The sequence below is a fragment of the Nicotiana attenuata genome, unplaced genomic scaffold (genome assembly GCF_001879085.1).
Source record: "Nicotiana attenuata strain UT unplaced genomic scaffold, NIATTr2, whole genome shotgun sequence".
Taxonomy (NCBI): domain Eukaryota; kingdom Viridiplantae; phylum Streptophyta; class Magnoliopsida; order Solanales; family Solanaceae; genus Nicotiana; species Nicotiana attenuata.
Genome location: NW_017670317.1, coordinates 589,322 through 609,554, shown reverse-complemented (window position 1 = coordinate 609,554; position 20,233 = coordinate 589,322). Strand labels below are relative to the sequence as shown.

The following is a 20,233-nucleotide window of genomic DNA, read 5'->3' as shown; positions in this document are numbered from 1 at the left end:
CAAATTTACTATAGAAATCTAAGAAAAATCTCAAAACTTTCAAAGTAGGAATTTTCACAACTACGGGTCCGAATCACCTCAAACGACTTCCGTTTCTTACCAAATTTCACAGACTCATCTTATTTCACATATAAGACCTGTACCGGGCTCCGGAACCAGAATACGGGTCCGATACCATCAAATTCTAAATGCATTTCATTTCCAAAACTCATAAAAATTTCCAGAAAATAATTTTCTTTAAAAATTCATTTCTCGGGTTTGGGACCTCGGAATTCAATTCCGGGCATACGCCCAAGTCCCATATTTTTCCACGGACCCTCCGGGACCGTCAAATCGTGGGTCCGGGTCCGTTTACTCAAAATGTTGACCGAAATCAACTTAAATGCATTTTAAGTCAAAATTTCAACATTTTTCACAGATTTTCACATAATAGCTTTCCGGCTACGCGCCCGGACTGTGCACGCAAATCGAGGTGATGTTGAAAGAGATTTTTAAGGCATCGGAACACAGAATTCATTTTAAAAAATGGATACATTTAAAGATCAAGATTGATATTGCTTCTCATTTCAAATGATAGATTTATCATGTCGCTCTTGTTTATACATTAGACGAGTAAAGAAACTATGTGTCCTTATCGCTTTTAGTATGAACACTTTATTTCGAGTATAAAAAATACGGACGTAAAATGAATATCTACATCTGATTTAATGTGAGTTATGAGTATTTATTTGATATAGAAATTATATGACAGGTGACATTATAAATTGATCAATTGCGATTTAAGTTACATTCACTATTTCCAAACTTATAAAATATTGCGATTTATGATTGCAATTAGAAATCGAACCTGTCAATTGCCAAATTCGAATACGACTTAAAAATCGTAATTACAAATACGACATTTAAAATCAGTACACCAAAAGCTTTAATTAAATGAGACTTCTTCTGAGGATCTCCATTTATGAAGGGGAAAAATATTTTTGACAAGAAGCATTGGTATTTTTGCAATTTTTTTTTCTTTGGTAGCAACTGTGACATTACTTCACTCTTCCTTTCTCTCTCTACAACTTCGTTCTCCGATCAGATTCTCTGTTTCTCTCTCTATAATCAGTTTCTAGAAGGAAAATGTCGAAGTTAATGCCGCATCTGGACGACCGAAGTAGGAAGACGCTTAACCTCACTGTCCTACAGAGAATCGATGCGTGTATTGAGGAGATCCTCTTCACCGCTGCTCATGTCACCTTGTACGACTTCAACGGCGACCTTAACCAATGGGTCAGAAAATATCATTTACTTATATACAATTCGTTATTTACTATGAGTTTAAGTTTTATGCCCTTTGTAAAAAATCTTTACACTATCAAATCATTTACAACAGGTTGTTATTTGTTTTTTAATATCCGCAAAATATTGAGTTTCTGTTTTATGTAGGTATTTGTATATTTGAGCGATTTATTTAAGTAAATGTTAATCTCTCTGTTGTGTACATTGACGGATATGATTGTACAAAGTACCTCAGGGGTCGTTCGAAAGAATAAATTTCATAATTACGGTTCTCTGCCTCTACCAAAGGTGCATCTGGCTGCTGCTACACAAACTCACGTCTTATCATGTGTTGCAGTATGTACGAAATGTTGCTTGAGTTGTGTGTGATATAGAAAGTCTTGGTGTACAATTTTTAATGTGTGCATTTGTTTAGAAATTGCTGAAATAAACTTACCACCGAAATTAAGGTATGCCTTATCCCAAGCTAGTAGGGATCGGCATTATAAATCTCACGGTACATTTTGCTCTATTTGGACCTATTTCTCATGATATACATCATTCAGATGAAAAGGTGGTGAATTGGATGTTTTGGAAAATATATTCTAAGGGATTGCGCTGTGTACTCCCACTTCCTGCCTTTAGGCCTATTTACAATCTGGTCTGTTGGTCTTCATGAAATGTTGTCTTAAAGAATAACTTGTTTATTGGTTAATTTGGATTGCAGAGCCGCAAGGAGGTTGAAGGTTCTTTCTTTGTAGTTAAGAGGTATGCTTGCAGTATGACAAGTAACTAAAGTTTTCTGTTTAATAAGGAAGTGTTTATGTCTGGCTTTGTTCTATATGTTATTTCAGATTTAGCAGGTATTTTCTGCTCTCATACTAGATTGAACATTCATATACATGGAAAAGTGGCCTGGCCGAACTGATCTAGCCCCAAAATTTAGGAGTTCAGGGGCTCATGATCGATCCTGGTAAATGGTGAACCAGCTCGAACCTGATCACTTACCCCTTAGGAGGGTCTAGTCTCAGAACCCTTTTTTTGATAAGTAGTCTTGTACCCCTTTCTTTTACTACAAAATGCAATTAAAGAATCACATACTTAAATGGAAAGTAGATGATTATAAATAAAAAATAATTCAAGAAAGAGATGGGATAATTGTAAGAAATTAATGAAACATGAAAAGTGTTTAAGGGGTTGGGACTTGAATTCATATCATTAACTTGCTTAGATACCAAAGCAAGTGCATCTAACCTAAAAGGGTTTAGTGGGTTTATTTTGCTTGGAAGTTGACCTAGTTGTCCTCCAAATAAATAAGGAACATCCTTGTAATTTCTAATAACAGAGCAATAAAATATGTGTAAAATTTAGGCTGCCCATGGACCTTGTACTGTGTGGCTCACCGACTAGATTCCCCTCATGGGATGGAGGTCGGTTGGTTAGGCTTGCCCCCCCCCCCCTCCCCTGTGAGTCAAACTGGTTCAGTTCTCAGATCACAGCAGCCTATTTTTATGTTTTAAGATTTATAAAGAAATTTCTGGTACCTTGTGAAAAAATTTGTATCTGATTCAGCTTGTCAGAAACTGTTAACACTGTGCAGATATCATATAATTACTAGATGGTTTTCCTTGGCTTTATAGGTTCTTTTCCATGTTATAATATGGGATCCTGATGGTTTTTGATGGATTGTGTGCCTATAAGGAGGTTGGATTACCAGATATCATTGTTGTTGGTTATGTTGTTTTAGGAATTCTCAACCAAGGTTCCAGTTTATTGTTATGAACCGGAGGAATACAGGTATAATCCCATTTCTTCTTCCAATAATATTGTGCGGGGCCTCTCTTTTTCAAATTCATAGGGGAGAACCTTTAGAATTCTTTATTTTTTACTTTGTTCATTTTATGATTTTTGAAAGTAGTGCTTCTTATGAATATTTTTTTTTTGACATCTAAGTTTACACTTCTCGATTTGGTGGTCATGATTCTGAGACAAAACTTAATATAAAAAATATTTCCTCTATTGGCCTTGTGAATATTAGAATATTTTGTGATATTTGTTTCTTGTTCTTTCCTGTTTTATATGAAGCAGAAAATATGGTGGAAGATCTCTTGGGAGACTTTGAGTTTGAGGTTCAAGTTCCATATCTGTTGTATCGCAATGCAGCCCAAGAAGTCAATGGTATCTGGTTCTATAATGCACATGAATGTGAGGAGGTTGCAGATCTGTTTGGCAGGTTGGCATCTTCTTCAGTCTTTATACCCCAAGCTGTATGATTTATTTATGAGTGGAGCTTATCTCTTTGCTATCAAAAACTGTATACTTGTAGATGAAAGTTGAGATTATTGCAGTGGAGATCTATGATGTTGGAAAACACATTCTTGTAGATTAATTTATGGTTCTCGGTAAACAACATAAAGCAACTGTTATGGTGGCGAATTTTGTAGACATTTCTTGATAAGGTAACTAGTTTTACTAATGTTGGGGAAATCCCCGTATACAAGAAGTGTACTACAAAGTAAAGAGACCTACACCAAAATATGGTTCTGTACCGATGTGATGCTGTCATCTATACATACAAAAACCTTATGGGTGCACCAAAACGAAACTAGACCCACGAGGCTACTCCTCACATAGTACAAAATCTTTCTCGGCCCTTTGAAATGCTCTCCTATTCCTCTGTTCCATATTACCCACATAAGAGTTAGTGGTGACATCCCATGCCCTGCGTCTTCTCTTGCTTCTTCTAAAGGCCCGTTTGTATAGTGCCTCCTTTACTGTGCTCGGCATTACCCATTGTATTCCGAACCAATTCATAACCTCCCACCACAAGTGTGTAGCTACTTAACAATGCTTAAGAGGTGATCCACATCTTCTCCCGAACATACACACATATAGCACCAACTGATATATATGATCCTTATAGACGTTTCTCATATGATAAAGAGGAAACAAATAAGTGAATAAACTACTCAGAGAAAATTTTAAGGGCTGGTTATTATCCTTGTACTTATAATTACTTGTGGTTGCATGTTATAATTGTCAGGCTGATAGCAATCTGGAATTTATGTTTAAACTGGAAGCTTGTTTGGCTTTTCTTCGGTAGAGATAAACATGATAAGGTTCTTCTATCAAAAGGCATTAAGTTGAAGGCTCTTATAAATGAAAAATTTCAACTTTTGGAGCTTGTTTAGTTAAAGCTTGTTTAGGCTTTAAATATGTGATTTCAATAACATCAGATTTATTTTAGCCCGACGATTATGCTTCCAGTTTTTGTACAACTCTGACTTTCTGTTAGTGGAGGTGTCTAAATTGTATTGAATCCATTTAGTCTTCGTGTTACATGATGGAAATGACATCAATCAGATAGAAAAACCAGTTTGGTCTGTGTGCTATATCTGGTGATGGAAATGGCATCAGAGACTATTTATTGCTAGTTTGTTTTAGTGGTGCAGGGTATGTGAAGTAATTGGGTAATTTTTCTTACATATTCATGGCGCATAATCTGCAACTCGTATAATTTTACTTTGGTATGGTGGTTTCCAGAATTTTAGGTGCATACTCAAAGGTTCCCTTGAAGCCACAGTTAAGAAAAAGGTGCGGAGTCATTGATTCTTCCCCTTGTTCTTATTTTGGATATTGAGATGTTTGTCAAGCAATTTCTTTACAGTAACCACAAGTTATATGTAATTACTCATGGATATTCTCATTTCTGGTGACGCTATAACTCTTCCATGTTTTAGTACATCATAAGAAACTCCTGATTAAAAGAAACGTACAACAACAAGAACAACAACAACAACAACAACAACCCAGTAAAATCCCACTAGTGCGGTCTGAGGAAGGTAGTGTGTACGCAGACCTTACCCCTACCCCGAAGGAGTAGAGATGCTGTTTCCGAAGGACCCTCGGCTCAAGAAAACAAAAAGACAAAAGGAGACAATATTAGTATCACCACAGAAATAATAGGAAAAATAGGAACAACATGAAATCCAGAAGAAAGATGCAAAGCAAAAGCGATAGCTAGTAAATAGGTCCTGCACTGAAAAGTGAAATAGTAAGACACAACATTGCCACTAGCTATCTTAGACAAAAACCCTACCAGACTAGTCTCACAAAGGTACGAAGTAAGCAAGACTCAACTACCTCCTAACCTACAACCCTAGTACATCATAAGAAACTGTTTAATTATTGCAGCATGATAGAAGATAAGTACTTTAAGGCTGTTTGTTCTAAGAAAATAATCTTTGTGCAAAATTTTGATTGTTGATTGATGGTTCCTATGTGATCATCACTGTATTGTGTTATGTGGAATACTGGAATAACAATATATACATAGTAGTACCTCCGACCATCATAGCATTGTGTTATGCTCTAGCCGAATCCGCTTGGATTTCAAAAGATTGTAGGTTTTCAAAGACTTCCACGTGAATGTATGTGTACTTTGTCTCTTTTTAGCACCTTTCACCGTCATAGCATCACGCCAATGGATTGGTTAATTTGGAGGTCTATGTAAGATATAATCCTACCATCTCCGACAACCTCTCATTTTATGCTTTATGTAATGCCACTTACACCCTCTGCATAATGTGATTATTTCTAATTTCGTCTAGCTTTGTATGATGAAACATCTTTCCTAACATCCGTATTTTGACAGCACGCATTTTTGTGGATATGTTAAGACCCAGCATTCACTTGTTGGGAAAGATGTAATAGAGTGCTCTCTGTAGGTGCTGTCTGCTCTGTTTGTACTCTTGTGCACCTTCTTGGTACACGTTTATTAATAATAATACTTCACCTTATCAAAAAAAGACCCAACATTCACTTCTAGTTCTATTTAACCTTATTGGTATTAGAATTATTCTATAGAACTTTTTCACGTTGGTAGGTATATTCATGTCGTATTTCATACTTGTAGGACTCCTCCACTACAACCATCCTATTTTTCTCCAATATGTTACATATTCATCTATCATACCATTCTTTTAAAATGTATATTTCAGTTATTTTTAATCCGTTAATAAAACCAACATCAAATTGGGTAAAGTGATTTACTATAGACAGAGAATATTATTGGAAACAAATCCTTATCCAATTTAAAACCAAACCCATATGTTATATGATACACCACATAAGTAGATTTTAATACGATGAACTACACATTATACAATCCAATGATTGTTATTCACCTTTTTACAATCCCTTCATTTTTTTTTTGGATAAGTTAATTTCTATTAAAATGTAAGCTTAGCATAAAGGGAATGCTGGGACGGATGCATCAAGTAGTTACTTGTAGTTTGCGTGATGAATAAAGAAAGTCAAGCATGGCCATTTACATTAGCCGTATCACACCATCTTACAAAGAAGCTCTAATATACTTCAAGCTACTTATATTCTTCTTTCGATTCTAAAAAACTCTCCTGTTCCTTTCCCTCTAAATAATCCACCAACATGCAGCTGGGATGGTGTTCCACACTTTGGTTGAGCTTTTGGTGAGCCCTTTCTTTTACTAGCATTGAAGAAATTCCTTTGTGTTTTTAGGAATGGACTAGTGAAGCTCCGAATTACTGAAATTCATATTCCAAGTCGCTGCAAAATAGAACCAAGTGATTTGTGTGTTCAATTTGCTCTTCACATAGTGCACATGTATTGCATAAGTATATGGCTCTTTTCTGCAGATTTTGTTAAGGCGGGCTTGCTCCCTTTGTGACCAACCAGGATCCACTTTAGAAGGGGCAAAGCTTTTCCAGATTTTTTTCCATGGCCAGAGATGTGAAGGGGTGGTGGGGTGAGTTAGGATGTAATAGTATGATCTGATTGAAAATTTTCCATTAGCTTGACCTTCCAAATCAGACTGTCTGGGGAACTCTGTGGTTCAGGCAGATTGTTCAGCTTGTTTAGCAAGCCAAGCACTTTTTCTAACTCTCAGTTATCGCAATTTCTTCTAAAAATGATGTCCCATCCCTGGTTGTTCTAATCACATAAAAGAGCTAATGGGTTACTTACAAAGCTGAGGAGTTTAGGTATAGATTATAGAAGATTGGGTGTCGTTCTTAGAAAACCATATCATTTTGTAAGGTTTTCTACCTTTTGGTTGCTTCTTGAATACGGGTGATTCTTTTGCCCATTGTTTATAAAATCTTATAACTTGATCACACACAAAAAAAAAAAAAAAAAGAGGATTTCTGGGAAGGAGTCTTTTAATGGGCTGGTTCAACCATGAATCCTGCTAGAAGTAAATTCTTCTCCTATCTCCAACATGAAAGGATGTGTTTGTATTGATTACTTCCGAGTAGGATCTAATGTGTTTCCATACTCCGAAACCGTGGGGAGAGGATGGTGATTTGGTGGTCCATGTATTGAGGAGACCATATTGCTTTGATGACCCTTCTCCAGTATTATCCTGAATAATTTGTCCACGAAGTGAAAATTTCATATGCGAACTTGTTAGCAGGCATTCATAGGCTTTAATGAGAGGAAGAAAGAGATGAAAATCTACTTCATGAAAGAAAAAGAAGAATATTCTAGGGGGTTCGTTTTTAAGGAATTTAACACCATATTCAATCCTGGTACGTTGAGCTCTAGCAAATACTCTAGTTTCTTAGAATAATAAAGCTTCTTTAAACCTTAATTGCTGGCACACAAGACGTTTTAATGAGAGAAGAAATGAAAATTTACATCATAAACAAAAGAGTAGAATGTTCTAGGAGCTGTTGTTTAATGACTTGGGTAGCCTGATGTCCCAAGGTTAGGCACATCAATCTCTAGCAAATAGTCCAATTTCGTCATTAATTTTTGGCAAACAAATGATTTGTTTAATTATGCTGAACTTATGTGGGGTTTGACCAGTATACAGCTGGAATACATTATTAACTCCTATCAGTAACCTATTTACCCCTGACATCCGAGCAAAAGCCCAAATTACCTCCTATCCACTATCAAACAACAGGTAAATAAACGATTTTGCTTCCATCTTTTTGGCGTGTTTAACTTTCCATTACCCTCTTTGGCATTATAATTGATGCCGCCTTCCTACTTTCAAAGTTCGTCCACTTGTCTGTTATCTTCCCTTCTTTCTTTTTGGTGATTTATCGTCACTTGGTTTGCTATTCTCTTGCTTCCCTTTTGAATTTGCAAATATCAGTGCCTTTGCAGTTTCCTCGTCTGGCCTCCATGAGACACCTAAAAAGCTTCCAAAGCCCTCAAATCTCTGCCACTTTTTTGCTTGTTGAGAGCACGTCTAATAGAACCTGAGCTTCTTACTTTCCTAGAGTTAATCTTCCATTTATTTTTTTTCATAGACCATGATGATCCAACTTAAACATAGGCACTTACAGAGCAAAAGAGGAAATAGAAGCATCAGTTATGACTTTGTTATCTTGTTTTCATTGTCATATTTCCCTTGTCAGTATATTTGTCCATAAGTGACGACTAAGTCAATGTTTGTTGCACTTCAGCTATTAGAGTTTCTGTTATTCTTCTTGATTTTCTCCCCTTCTTTGATGTGGTTTTGTTAATTACTCTAATTTTTAAATCTCCTGATGTCTTCAAGTGCAGTGAGTTTACAGAACATGAAGCGGTCCCGATGAGTACAGTAATAGAAGGGCCATTTGGACAAGCATTTACCACCTCAACCATTGGGGATGGTGCTGATGATTCTTCCTTTATGAACTTCTTCAATGTATGTACTAAACTTTCTTAATGATCTTGATGTAGAATTTCCCGTCTAACATCTAAAACTGTCACGTTTAAAACTTTAGCATATCTTCATGAACTTCCAATATTTCTACCTATTTGCTTCTCTAGTCACTCAATTCTTGCAGCGAAAGAATGTTGGCCCTTGTACGTTTTCTTAAAACCATCATCGCCTGAGATTTCCTTGGTTGAAGATTTTGTTCTATACCTAATCTACATGAAAGTTGTACCAACTTATAATGGATGCATATTCTATGAATCATTTACGCTTTACAGAGACCATACATTACCCTGGATACATGTCAAAATGAGGCTCACTTTTTCATGCATTCCGTTGGGTAATTTGATGCATGTGCACCCCTTGCCGAAAAAATCATGAGGGACAATGTTCTATTCCGGGAATTTGCAGAAAACATTTATTTTCAAAAGAGGGTTGACTAATGATGATACCAAATGTACGGAAATGTAGAATACTAGGAGATCATAATATGAGAATCTGGATCCGCGAGGAATATCAAATTCCCAGAATCTAAGAATTTATGTCTGTTGCTAACTGAAATTGTTGGAGATGGCTTCACTTGGGACTAGCAGCTGTAGCTATATGCCTTTGAAGAAAATGAGGTTATATATTAAGCTGGCTTTTTTCGGATCCTAGTTAGGGGGATGTAAAAATGCACCTTTTTCTTCAAAATATGAGTGAGGTTGCATTAGTAGATGAATGCATATGGAAGATCAATGAGAATGACTTCTTCTGGAGTAAAACATTGACTTTAAAGTATTGGGCAATCTTCCCCCACTGCCCCTCATCCTTGGGATGTTAAAGGCCTGAGATTGTATTTTGTGTTGCAGACTGCTGCAAGTAGTGGGCATACCTCTTCAAATGTTGTGAACTCTGGACAGCCATATCATTCTCCAGCTCAAACTGTTGATCTATCACCCCAAGTTCCAACTCTCCTACCATCTCCTGCTCCAACTTTGCAAGTCTCATTACCTGTTCAGTCAGCTCCATCACTTCCTACACAGTTGCCCCGTGATTCTGCTAACCAAATCAATAATACCAATCACCCTGCAAATCTTGTGAAGCCTTCTTTCTTTACACCTCCTGCATCACCTGTATTGGTGACAACTCCTGTCTCTTCAGCTATATTAACTCCTGCTCCTTATCCTCCTGTGGATCCACAACCCCGACATGGCACACCTCTAGTTCAACCCTTTCCACCACCTACACCACCTCCATTTCTCACTTCTACTCAGATTCCTCCAAATAGTGGACCACTGAGCAGAGAGAAAGTTCATGACGCACTGCTAATGCTTGTTCAGGTATATCTCGTCATCCAGGTGACTATTACTGTGTTAATTAATTGCATATTATCATTGCTGAATGCATTTGTGTACTTGAACAGTATTTGAGTTTTGTTCAACTGCATAAATCTTGGTCATTTTATCCATAAATTTGTGGGCTTGGCATATCTATCAAACTGCTTTCTTGCAAACACATTGAGTTTATCCATAAATTTGTGGTCTTGGCATATCTACCAAAACCACTTTCTTGCAAACACATTGAGAATTGGAGGGTTCAACATTTTTAACTTCAATATGACTTGTGTGCACAATCAAAGGATCTTGGTAAGTGACTCAGTTTAAATTGCACATGCTAGCTCTAAGGTCTTATTTAATAAGATGTACTAGAACCATCGGTATAATAGTTAAAAGCTATCCGTTATATTGTAGAAGTTTCATCCTAGGTGGCTAGTTTAAAATTTTAACTATTCCTGATAAAGAGCCCTCCTGCAGTGCATATGCATCAGTTTGTATGCTTAGTTTCTTAAGATCCCCGGTCAAATTAATTTTTGGTATTGGCTTCATATTTTTTCACATGTGCAATTTCTTTTTCAATGTGTAGATGCTATGAGAAGTTTCTCTTTAAAGAGTCTCACTAAGTTCAGATTCTCATTTTAAATTAGATTTATTTTACACTTAATTTCAAGCTTGACCTGTAACTTGACAATAGTGAAAAATGTTTGAGAGCCCCACCTTCGGGAATGGTTGGGATGAATAATACGTAGGAATCTACAAATTTCTAAGATAGTTTAAGTGCTTTCCACTGCAAGTGCACCATATGTTGCAACACATGTTCAGGTCATGGAGATGCAACATATTGATGTATAGAGATGTAACATTGATGTTTCATCGATTTGATAATCATGACAGCTTTTAGTAGTTTGAAACAGCTCACACAGGATGTTTTCTGAATTGTCTATTATTATAGGAAATTGATCATTTTCTGAATTTTCGGTTATTGTAGGAAATTGATCATTTTCTAAATTCTCATTGCAGGACAATCAGTTTATCGACTTGGTCTACCAAGCTTTGTTTAAAGTCCATCAATCATAATTGCTTGAAAAACTGTGGTGATTGTGTAGATTGTAGACCATGTATAAGTATCGTGTATATTGCTTCTCTATCACCACGTATACCATGAAATATGTAGTGTGTTGTGCTGAAGATAGTCTTCATTTCACCTCACGAGGAGACTGACTAATCCTATGACTTGATGTAAAAATGAAACTAGACAATCATCCTTCACAATTAGGAACCATTTTATATTGACGATGGCAGGCATTTACAATGTTTCTGCTACTCTATTATGGAGGTTGGATAGGGTGTGGTGAATGTCTTGGTTTTAGTTAACATTCAATTCTGAATTAAGGTGTATACACCAGTAAAATATTATCCGATATATCCACTTATTGCAAACCTTTTAGACCTTTTTTTAACGGCAAGAACATATTTTATAACAAACAAACTTAGTAATAGTATATTTTACCAAGTGTCAGACAGGAAAAAATTAACCTCTTTATAAATATATGAGGCAAAATTAATCTGAGTAATTTGAGCTTAAAAGCTACTTATAGTGATACAAAAAAAGTTGTAAACTAAATTGAAAAATCAAAAGAATCCTATGGTAGTGGCTTTCTTGCTTTTCTTCAAAACTTTATCTCAAAAGATACCAAAATATGATATGAAGTATACAATTCTAGTCCATTAATATTTCATCAACCTTTTTTGAGTTGCATCTGTAGACCATCTTCACAAAAACAATCCACCACTTGATCCACATAATGTTTGGTCAATAACATCTTTCTCTATTTCTTGAATCAATTCACGCCCTTCTTGAGAACCAACTTCATCCCCATGATTATGTACTTTGTCATACAAATGATCCTCTTGAAGCATAAAAGCCTCCCAGTTGCAGCATAAAGTGTAGGAGCGAGATCTTCATTAGTAAAGAGGAATAGAACAAGGCCGTAGCAGGGGCGCTCAAGAGAAGTGGACCTTAATGCTTGAGCATACGAATATGTTACAGGATAGGTTGGTAAATGGGATTGGCCAGGACCCTGAACGCACTATGATGTCTTGGGCCTCGCGTAAGTTTGAGAGATATTTATGTCCGGATTACATTGTGATTCATTTACCTGCCTTGTTCTGAATTTCAACCAAGGAAAGAAAAAGCTATCAGACATGTTTTGCTGGGTACTCCGATCTTTAAGTTAACGCATTTGGCGTCTCTTTCGGTGGTAGCAATGAGCCTCTGGCTTGCAATAACCTCCAATAAAGAGGCCGCCTTTGCATTTGTATCAGCCTGATGACCTGAAAAAAGACTTAGAGAAGGCGAATCCAATAAGGTAATGTCAAACATTTTCTGGATTACAAAGATCAGATGGCACTTGTATTTCCCTTCAACATTGAAAGGGGGGGGGGGGGGGGTAAAAGGAGTATCAGATTGCCAGCAAGAAAAATTTAATTGCTTGAGGGTTTGATAGCAATAGACACGATTTTGATAAGTGAGACTGAAATCTCTATAATGGAGTTCAAGTTTTGGCAGCCACTAGGGGCGTTCCTCTTTGCACAAAGAAAGTCCAACAGAGTAATTCTCAGACCTACGAACCTATGCTACACAGAAAAATTCTTTGTTTGCATTCAGAAGAAAAAAATTAAAACATGGTTCTGGTTTATGTAGAATGACATCATGACCAAGCTGGCTCTCTTATCAAGTTGCCAGTGCTTAAACATTTATTTCAAGTCCAGCAATAACATTGAACTTCCCAGTAATATAACCACAAGCAGCCATTTGTATGATTCAAAGAATTACTGTAGATCATTAGATAATTCTAACAAGAAAATTTACTAGACAATATCAGAAAAAGTTGCATAAAGAAGACAGGAGATATTACCTCATAGAGCTTCATAGAGTTCAGAAAATAGCATTCCACTAGTGGGAAGAGACGGGGTATTGTAACACCATAGTGAAACTGGCTGATGCTTTAGTCTAATCACGCTGCCTGCCGCACTACCTTTTACCTACATGTCCCTGCACTCTATGTAATGTTAGTCTCTGTTAGAAGCGTATGGAGCGAAGGATGAATATGATATGAACTATTAAAGATAGATATAACATATATATGAAACAATCCACTAACTGACATTTCTTCCTTCAAATGCCCATTTGATATATAGTTAGCTTTTGAGAACAAGAAAAAGAATGACATTTTCAGGAAAAATAGGTAATTCTGAAAGACGATTTACAAATCTTCGTGGACTTGATTCAACTTGCCCGGCATAGAGAGGTTTATGAACTTTCATTGGCATGCACAAGGAGAAATTCTAAAATTACAGAAATAAGGAAATCTTTGAGACAGTCGAATTCACACACTTGAGAACTTATGATCCACTTGTCAATTTCCAATTCTAGACTGGTGGAAGAAATCTTCTTGAATAGCACTGATATGCAAAATGTACTATCCGTATTGTTTACATGAGTTTATCAACCATCAACCATCAACCATCAACCAGTCATTATCTTCGTTTAGGTAAATAGAATCAATCCCAATCAGATTCGCCATCTTTTTTGTTTGCAAGAAAATCTGGATTTGCCCCAAGTTCTGGTCACCAATATACTTAATACGAGAACATGATACCAAAAATTTAAAATTAAGTTGTAAAAAACCTAAAAAAAATAAATAAATAAGACTAGTCAAAATTAGATTTGTGTCGTCTAACATATCACTTTAAGCAATAACCAAAATCATAAATAGAAACACTCTTAGTACTTAAGTTCCTTTTCATTACCACTGGAGAATCACAAGTGTTAGAGGCATCCCCTTTTTTTCTATTGTTAATTTTTAGAAGCATTCCTTGAGTCTTTCATTTGAAGTGAGATTATACCGTCCTATCAAGATGGATGACCTACAAGAGAAGATTTCTAAGTCAGAAAACCACAATTACATTGCAGCAGTCCCCTAAGTCTCCTCAATTAAAATAGATGACAAACATGCAGACTTCCCACTGGCAGATTGGAGAAATGGAAAGTGCTATGGAGGACAGAACTCAGGTATATATAACGGGAATGTTTCTTGGTCAACAATTTTAACTTCCCAAATTCCTTCGCATCAGAGCATAAGGTTAAAATTGATCACACAATTAAAAAAAAGAGATGCAGAAAGATCTTTGTTTGATTTATTGATAATGAATTGGAAGCTATCCAAAAAGGAACCAAAATCAATAAGGAAAACCTTATCTTGCAGTAATACAACTTTTAAACGAATTATAATTACTTAAGCTGAAACAAATTGTAATTGGAAGTCTTAAGAATTTTTTTTTTCTGCCAACTATACATTTCTCACAGTTTCCAAAATATCCAGGTCAGCGAAAGTTTGAGAAATATAGATCTAGAAAGTGGAAACACAAGAAAATAATGTAACAGACTAAATTTACCTTCACATGAGTTTCTTTGGACTATCTCACTTTTTCAGTATCAGGCTGTTGCATACAACTTCCATAGAATCTTCAAAGCAGCTACCTAAGAAACTTTGAGCTTTTAGCATGATTTGCCGCAGCGAATTTGAAGACATGATCTCCACATTTCCGAAGTCAAAACGTTTCAGACTCCCATGATAATGATGGATTACTTTAATCACAGATAGACAACAAAACCAGAACTTGAAAAAGATTGCATGGTTTCTCCATCTTTCTGTCTTCTCCAATCCATCTATGCAATAGATTTACCACTCAGCAGCAGGGAAAGTTGTTTCATCTCCAAGCACCGAAATTAATAGATTGAAGCGAAATGTGCCCGAGAAGAAGATCCTTCAGATGATGTTTACACAACCCAAGTCGCCTTCCATGTAAACTAGGATGGATGCAACTAGCAAATCCAGTCTTCCAACCAGGGAATCTTTGTCTTTCCATCACATGAAGAGTGTACACACGAGGAGCTGCAGCCGTGCATCCTATAACAAAGCAATTGCAAGGACGTGACAGACTGACCATTCTTGCTAAAGAAAATAAACATATTCCACTGTATGTTATTCCATACATTAAGGCATCATCATCAAAACCTTCAGAATTTGTTGCTTCATTGGTTATATCAAGCTCAATATCTTCAGTTGCAGGTATTCTGCTTAATTCAAAATCGAATTTCTTCTCTATCTCAGTCTCATGTATCCTATACTTTATTGCCAGAGTTCTGATGCAAGACATCCTTACTTGATTGCAAATAATGAGCTTTACCTCATTAAAGTTGTCACACTCAATGTACCATCTCAGCCACCGGCAAATTAAACCTGAATACCAGTCAATGATTTCATTGTCGTCCCAAAAAACTAGTAGATGACATGGACGGGGATATCCTTCAGAGTTTGCCAATCCATATCGAAAAAGACGCTTCTTTATGATGCTGATTGGAGCTAGGATCTGTGTCACTAATGTTGAAGAGTTGGAGTTTGGCAACAGTTCAAGAGTTGAAGCTGTCTCAGAAGATATATATTCCTGAACACGCTTTTGAAACTCATAGTACGAATCTCTTAGATCTTGAGGGAGAGCTGGTTCAACGATATGCTTAGATAAGATATCATCCTCATTCTTTTCACAGTTAACATTTTTATTTTGCATCCAAACTTTTAGCAAGACTTTGTACCAATGATCAGTTTCCATCCCATCTTTTCTAAAACACGAGATTCGGCTCAAAAGGGAGCTACCATCAGAGAGATGCTTAATCTCTGATTCTTTTACCTTCTTCAGCCCATGAGCCAGCCATTTCTTGCCAATTCTTGCTGTCCCGATATCCCACGAGTGCTCTTTCTGCAAAGCAAATAATTTTACCTTTTCCTTCAATTTGTGAACAGCCTTTACAGCTGGACTCTCTTTCAGGCTTCTTTTAACCACGCTGCCCGAAAAGCGAATGCCAGTAGGCCCATCACATGGAAAAACATCTATTTCATTTTCAAATTCTAAATGAAGAGAATTTTTAAAGTAATTTTCAGTTTCAGACTTAATGGCAACAGCCACCTCTTTGGGACCAGAGATGGCAATAAGAATCTCATCCATGAAGCGACAACAATGCACCCTAATTCCAGAGTTGCCCATATCATTGCATTCTTGAGAACCATTACCAGATATCTGTCTCCTAAACCAACTGCGTAGCATGGAGTTGGTCATACCTTCTTCAGCGCTTGATCCTTTATCAATAGCTTCATATCTCATTGACAACCTGTACATTTCATGGTCAAAAAGGTCAAGATATATGTTCATCAAAATTGGAGACAACACTCCTTCTTGTGGGAGACCATGTCCTTTTGGAAAACCCCCAAATTCTAAATTCATTACCCCACAGTCAAACATACTAGACAGTAGTGCATATAGGAAAGGATCATCTATCTTATCTTCCATGACTGTAAAGAGCTTAGCTAGGATACAATCGTCAAGCTTTTTGCAAACTGGCAGGGTGAACCACCACTTGGGATTAATTATCTCTTTGCGAATGTATTTAAGAGCAGATAAATGGTTCCTTCCACTACGGCAACCATGTGATATCTTCGAAAAGTGAGGTCGGTAGACAACTTCTATTACTATTCTGATTGCTTCCTCAACAACTTTGAGTTTAACATTTGGAAAAACAAGGACTTCTTTCTTTGAGCCCCTTGATGAGATTGAATATGTGTTAGCACTCACATCAAAATTCCCACAAGAAAGCTCTTCAGCCATGGCTTCAAAAGGCAAATTCTCACTATCCGATGCTAGATCCACATTGGAACTCAACCGCATACTATCAAAAGCATCACGAAGTGTTTTTGGATTGGCAATCACTTTCTTTATGAGGTTCTGAAACTTCCCATTTACATACTGTTCCTTAACTCTTTTTTTTATGCGTACTTCAAGTAATCTTTTATGCTCCACCCGATTCACGAGTTTACTTTCATCAAGATTATAAGACTCTTCCACCAAGCTGGCTAAGTTCTGCGCCAACGACACTCCATGTTTCTTATCCTCAACATCGATTGACTTCTCAACCATAGGCACCAAGTTTTTAGATACTTTGGGATTATTATTCTTCTCCAGGTCCGAACATTCTTGAACCAAACCGGCTAGGTCCTGAGCTAGTTTTACTTTGCCAATCTTCTCATAGCGACTGTGACAGCCAACTTGATTAACAGTAGAATAAAGGGAATCACCAAGAGATCTTACAACAGGCCTCCCTGTCATGTTTAACCGAATATTAAAAACAGATGAATTTTTCCTTACAATTCCAGCACCCAGGATATAAATGTGCTTTAATTCTAAACATTTAAACATATATAAAAGAAAAGAACTACTTCAGACATATTGGTGTGTCTGGTGTAGCGAAAAGAAAATATTTTTCATGAAAAAATGATTTCCTTCAGTATTTGGGCAAAGTCATTTCCTTTCCAAATATACAACTTTTATCCATATAACTTGCTTCAACGAACACCTAGAGACTGATTTCAATCTTTAGTCCAAAAAAAAAAAATGTCACCACAATACTTATCATATACAAACCCCCCCCCCCCCCCCAAATCCTCAGTCTTGTATGATTACCATATGTCACCTACTTTCTAAATTATATCTAACCAAAAACTAGAAAATAAGACATTTTCCACAAAAACATTTTTACTTAATACTGAATGCACCCATTGCCCATAGGATGTGTAATACTTAAAAACCTTGCAGTAAAATTTAGAATAAGAAATCGGAAAAAAGCATTTATTACCAATACCGGCAGGAGTAGAGGAAGAATTAGGGGCGAGAAAGTGCAATCTTCTGAAAAGTGAAGTACATTTATGCACCATATTATAATCATCACCAGCCAACAAATTGCAGTTCAGTTTGGCATCCTACTCATTTCCATAAAACAAATTGTTGTTCAAAGGAACGAAAGATGCTAATTTTAGATTAATTGTGAGACCTAAAGCCCTTCAGAGGAAGCTAAGAAGATGCAGTAAGAGTGAAAAACAAAGAAGAAAGAGGAGGGGAAACCAGACAAGTTTTTTCCTTTTATTTTTATTTTATGACGTAAGAGAAAGGATGAAGATTATTGAAATTCTGAATTGACTTTTTATTGCACTACTAATTCACTAGTACTAATTCACTAATCATGTAATATACTTGGGTTATTTGAATTACATGTAAATAATCTTAAAACTTAAACTTTCTCTATTAAATATAGATAATCATTAGATATTAATTAAGAAACACTACATGAAAAATATTAACTATTTCTCAAATTTCCTACATATAATTCTATTTTTCTTTTTTGATACCATTCTCGTCGGTGTCATTGGATCCTAAAATTAGTTGGGAAGCAAAATAATAACTCAGATTTATGATAAAACAATCAAAGGTTGAGACTATGAAGGACTGTTTAGATACGACTTGACTCTTTTACTACTACTTGAACTCTTATTTTGTGTGTTGATATCTTTCAAAAATTATTTCTATTTTAAAATTTCAGTTTCTAAAACATTATTTTTAAATAATAATTTAATTTATAATAATGTAAGTGAAAATATTATCCTTAATTCGAAACTCATTTTAGTCGGCTATCTAAAAATTAAAAAAATTATTTAGCCATTATTTTATTTTTCTAAGTATGACTCTATTTTGGTATTTGACATTAACCATATTAAATATCCGAATTATTTGAATGATATGTAAATAACCTTAGAATTTAAACCTTCTAGATAATTAGATATCAATTACGAAACAGTACATGAAAAAAGACTAACATTTTCTCAAATCTTGTAGTGATAATTTTATTTTTGCACCATTCTCATTGGTGCCATTGGAACATAAAAACATCCAAAAAGTGAAATAATAACTCGTATTTATGTCAAAGCACAAAGGTTGACACAATGTGAATGATTCTTTGGTTACGACATGACTCTTTTACTACAACTTGAACCCTTATTTGGTATGTTGTTATCTTTCATAAAATATTTCTATTTTGACATTCCAATTTCTAAAAGTTAACTACATGACAATTTTAACTACATCTTTATATTGTTAATTTGTTGCTTGGCGTTATTTCATTGTAAATGTTGTAAATTTTAGGTTTATAAATTATGTTTTCAATTGCGTAATATTATCCATATAATATGTTCTTTCTCGTAATAATTCAAAAATTTTTCTTACATCAAATTTAAATGTCTAATCCTTCTCTATATCTACAATTATATTATTTGTTTTAAAAAAAAAAAATCTCTATTTTTTGTTCTTTGTATATTGTTACTTGTTACTTAATTTCATAAATGGAATTCCATATATAGTTCTTAAGTGATATTTCCTTATTTGACAATCTCCCACGAACTCTTTAAGATTGCCAAGTGGCTTTATAGTAGCTTGACACTTACTTAACCAAAATGCAAACTTTCTTGCTTTAATATATATATAGATATAGATATTATTTGTATTTTTCTATTTCATTATAAAAAAGGGGGAAATAGGCCAAAAATTATTCCTAAATTATTTGAAATGGAATAATTTTATTCTAAAAATTGCACCAATTCGAATAAAAATATAGTTAAAACAAAAAAATGCTCAAATCATAAGCTATCCGAAGCGGGATTTTGTTTCCTATCTTGCCTAATAAAAAAGCAGTCTAGTGCTCAAAGTATTCCGCGTTACGCATCGTCCGGGAAAAGGCTACACCTAAGAGGGTGTGATGTAAGCAGTTTGCCCTGATTCAAGTATCAATGACTGATTTTACGAAGAAAAAAAAAGTAAAAATAACTAAACTATTTGAGATGAGATAATTTTGCCAATAGTTTTTTGGTCCAAATATGCCTTTGCATTAGTGACTTTTTGAGTCACTTGACTGGTGACGATAGCACTCCTAAAAAAATAGATGGAGGACAAAATTATCAATTTTCAATAATTCAGGCAAATTTGACCTTTTATCCCTTATAATAATGTTTAGAGTAAG

At 35.5% G+C, this 20,233-nt stretch overlaps 2 protein-coding genes across 9 annotated transcripts; one reads left to right on the top strand and one right to left on the bottom strand.

Moving 5' to 3' along the window:
* Positions 1 to 926: 926 nt before the first annotated feature.
* Positions 927 to 11,695, top strand: LOC109237755 (mRNA-decapping enzyme-like protein). Of its 2 annotated transcripts, XM_019404117.1 has the most exons (8): positions 930 to 1,275; positions 1,991 to 2,031; positions 3,011 to 3,060; positions 3,352 to 3,496; positions 4,807 to 4,857; positions 8,818 to 8,941; positions 9,805 to 10,275; positions 11,293 to 11,695. In XM_019404117.1, exons 1-8 carry the CDS (start codon positions 1,126 to 1,128, stop codon positions 11,347 to 11,349), a joined length of 1,089 nt encoding a protein of 362 aa, XP_019259662.1. In that variant the 5' UTR covers positions 930 to 1,125; the 3' UTR covers positions 11,350 to 11,695. The 2 variants fall into 2 exon arrangements, with proteins under 2 accessions (XP_019259663.1, XP_019259662.1); XM_019404118.1 differs by lacking the exon at positions 4,807 to 4,857 and having other exon boundaries at positions 927 to 1,275.
* A 91-nt stretch (positions 11,696 to 11,786) lies between these two features.
* LOC109237753 lies at positions 11,787 to 18,295 on the bottom strand. Of its 7 annotated transcripts, none has more exons than XM_019404110.1 (5): positions 18,023 to 18,295; positions 14,731 to 17,489; positions 14,086 to 14,202; positions 13,191 to 13,334; positions 11,787 to 12,617 (listed from the first exon to the last, which is right to left on the bottom strand). In XM_019404110.1, the coding sequence occupies exons 1-2, from the start codon at positions 18,099 to 18,101 to the stop codon at positions 15,046 to 15,048; spliced, it is 2,523 nt and encodes an 840-aa protein (XP_019259655.1). In that variant the 5' UTR covers positions 18,102 to 18,295; the 3' UTR covers positions 11,787 to 12,617; positions 13,191 to 13,334; positions 14,086 to 14,202; positions 14,731 to 15,045. The 7 variants fall into 7 exon arrangements, with proteins under 7 accessions (XP_019259655.1, XP_019259658.1, XP_019259657.1 ...); XM_019404113.1 differs by having other exon boundaries at positions 11,787 to 12,606; XM_019404112.1 differs by having other exon boundaries at positions 13,191 to 13,327.
* Positions 18,296 to 20,233: the final 1,938 nt, after the last annotated feature.

Coding starts and splice junctions, on each gene's coding strand:
- LOC109237755 (XM_019404117.1), top strand. CDS start 1,126: ATGTCGAAGTTAATGCCGCATCTGGACGACCGAAGTAGGAAGACGCTT. Junction 1,276..1,990: donor ACGGCGACCTTAACCAATGG/GTCAGAAAATAT, acceptor TTTGGATTGCAG/AGCCGCAAGGAGGTTGAAGG. Junction 8,942..9,804: donor CCTTTATGAACTTCTTCAAT/GTATGTACTAAA, acceptor TTTGTGTTGCAG/ACTGCTGCAAGTAGTGGGCA.
- LOC109237753 (XM_019404110.1), bottom strand. CDS start 18,101: ATGGTGCATAAATGTACTTCACTTTTCAGAAGATTGCACTTTCTCGCC. Junction 17,490..18,022: donor CTCTACTCCTGCCGGTATTG/GTAATAAATGCT, acceptor TAAACATGACAG/GGAGGCCTGTTGTAAGATCT.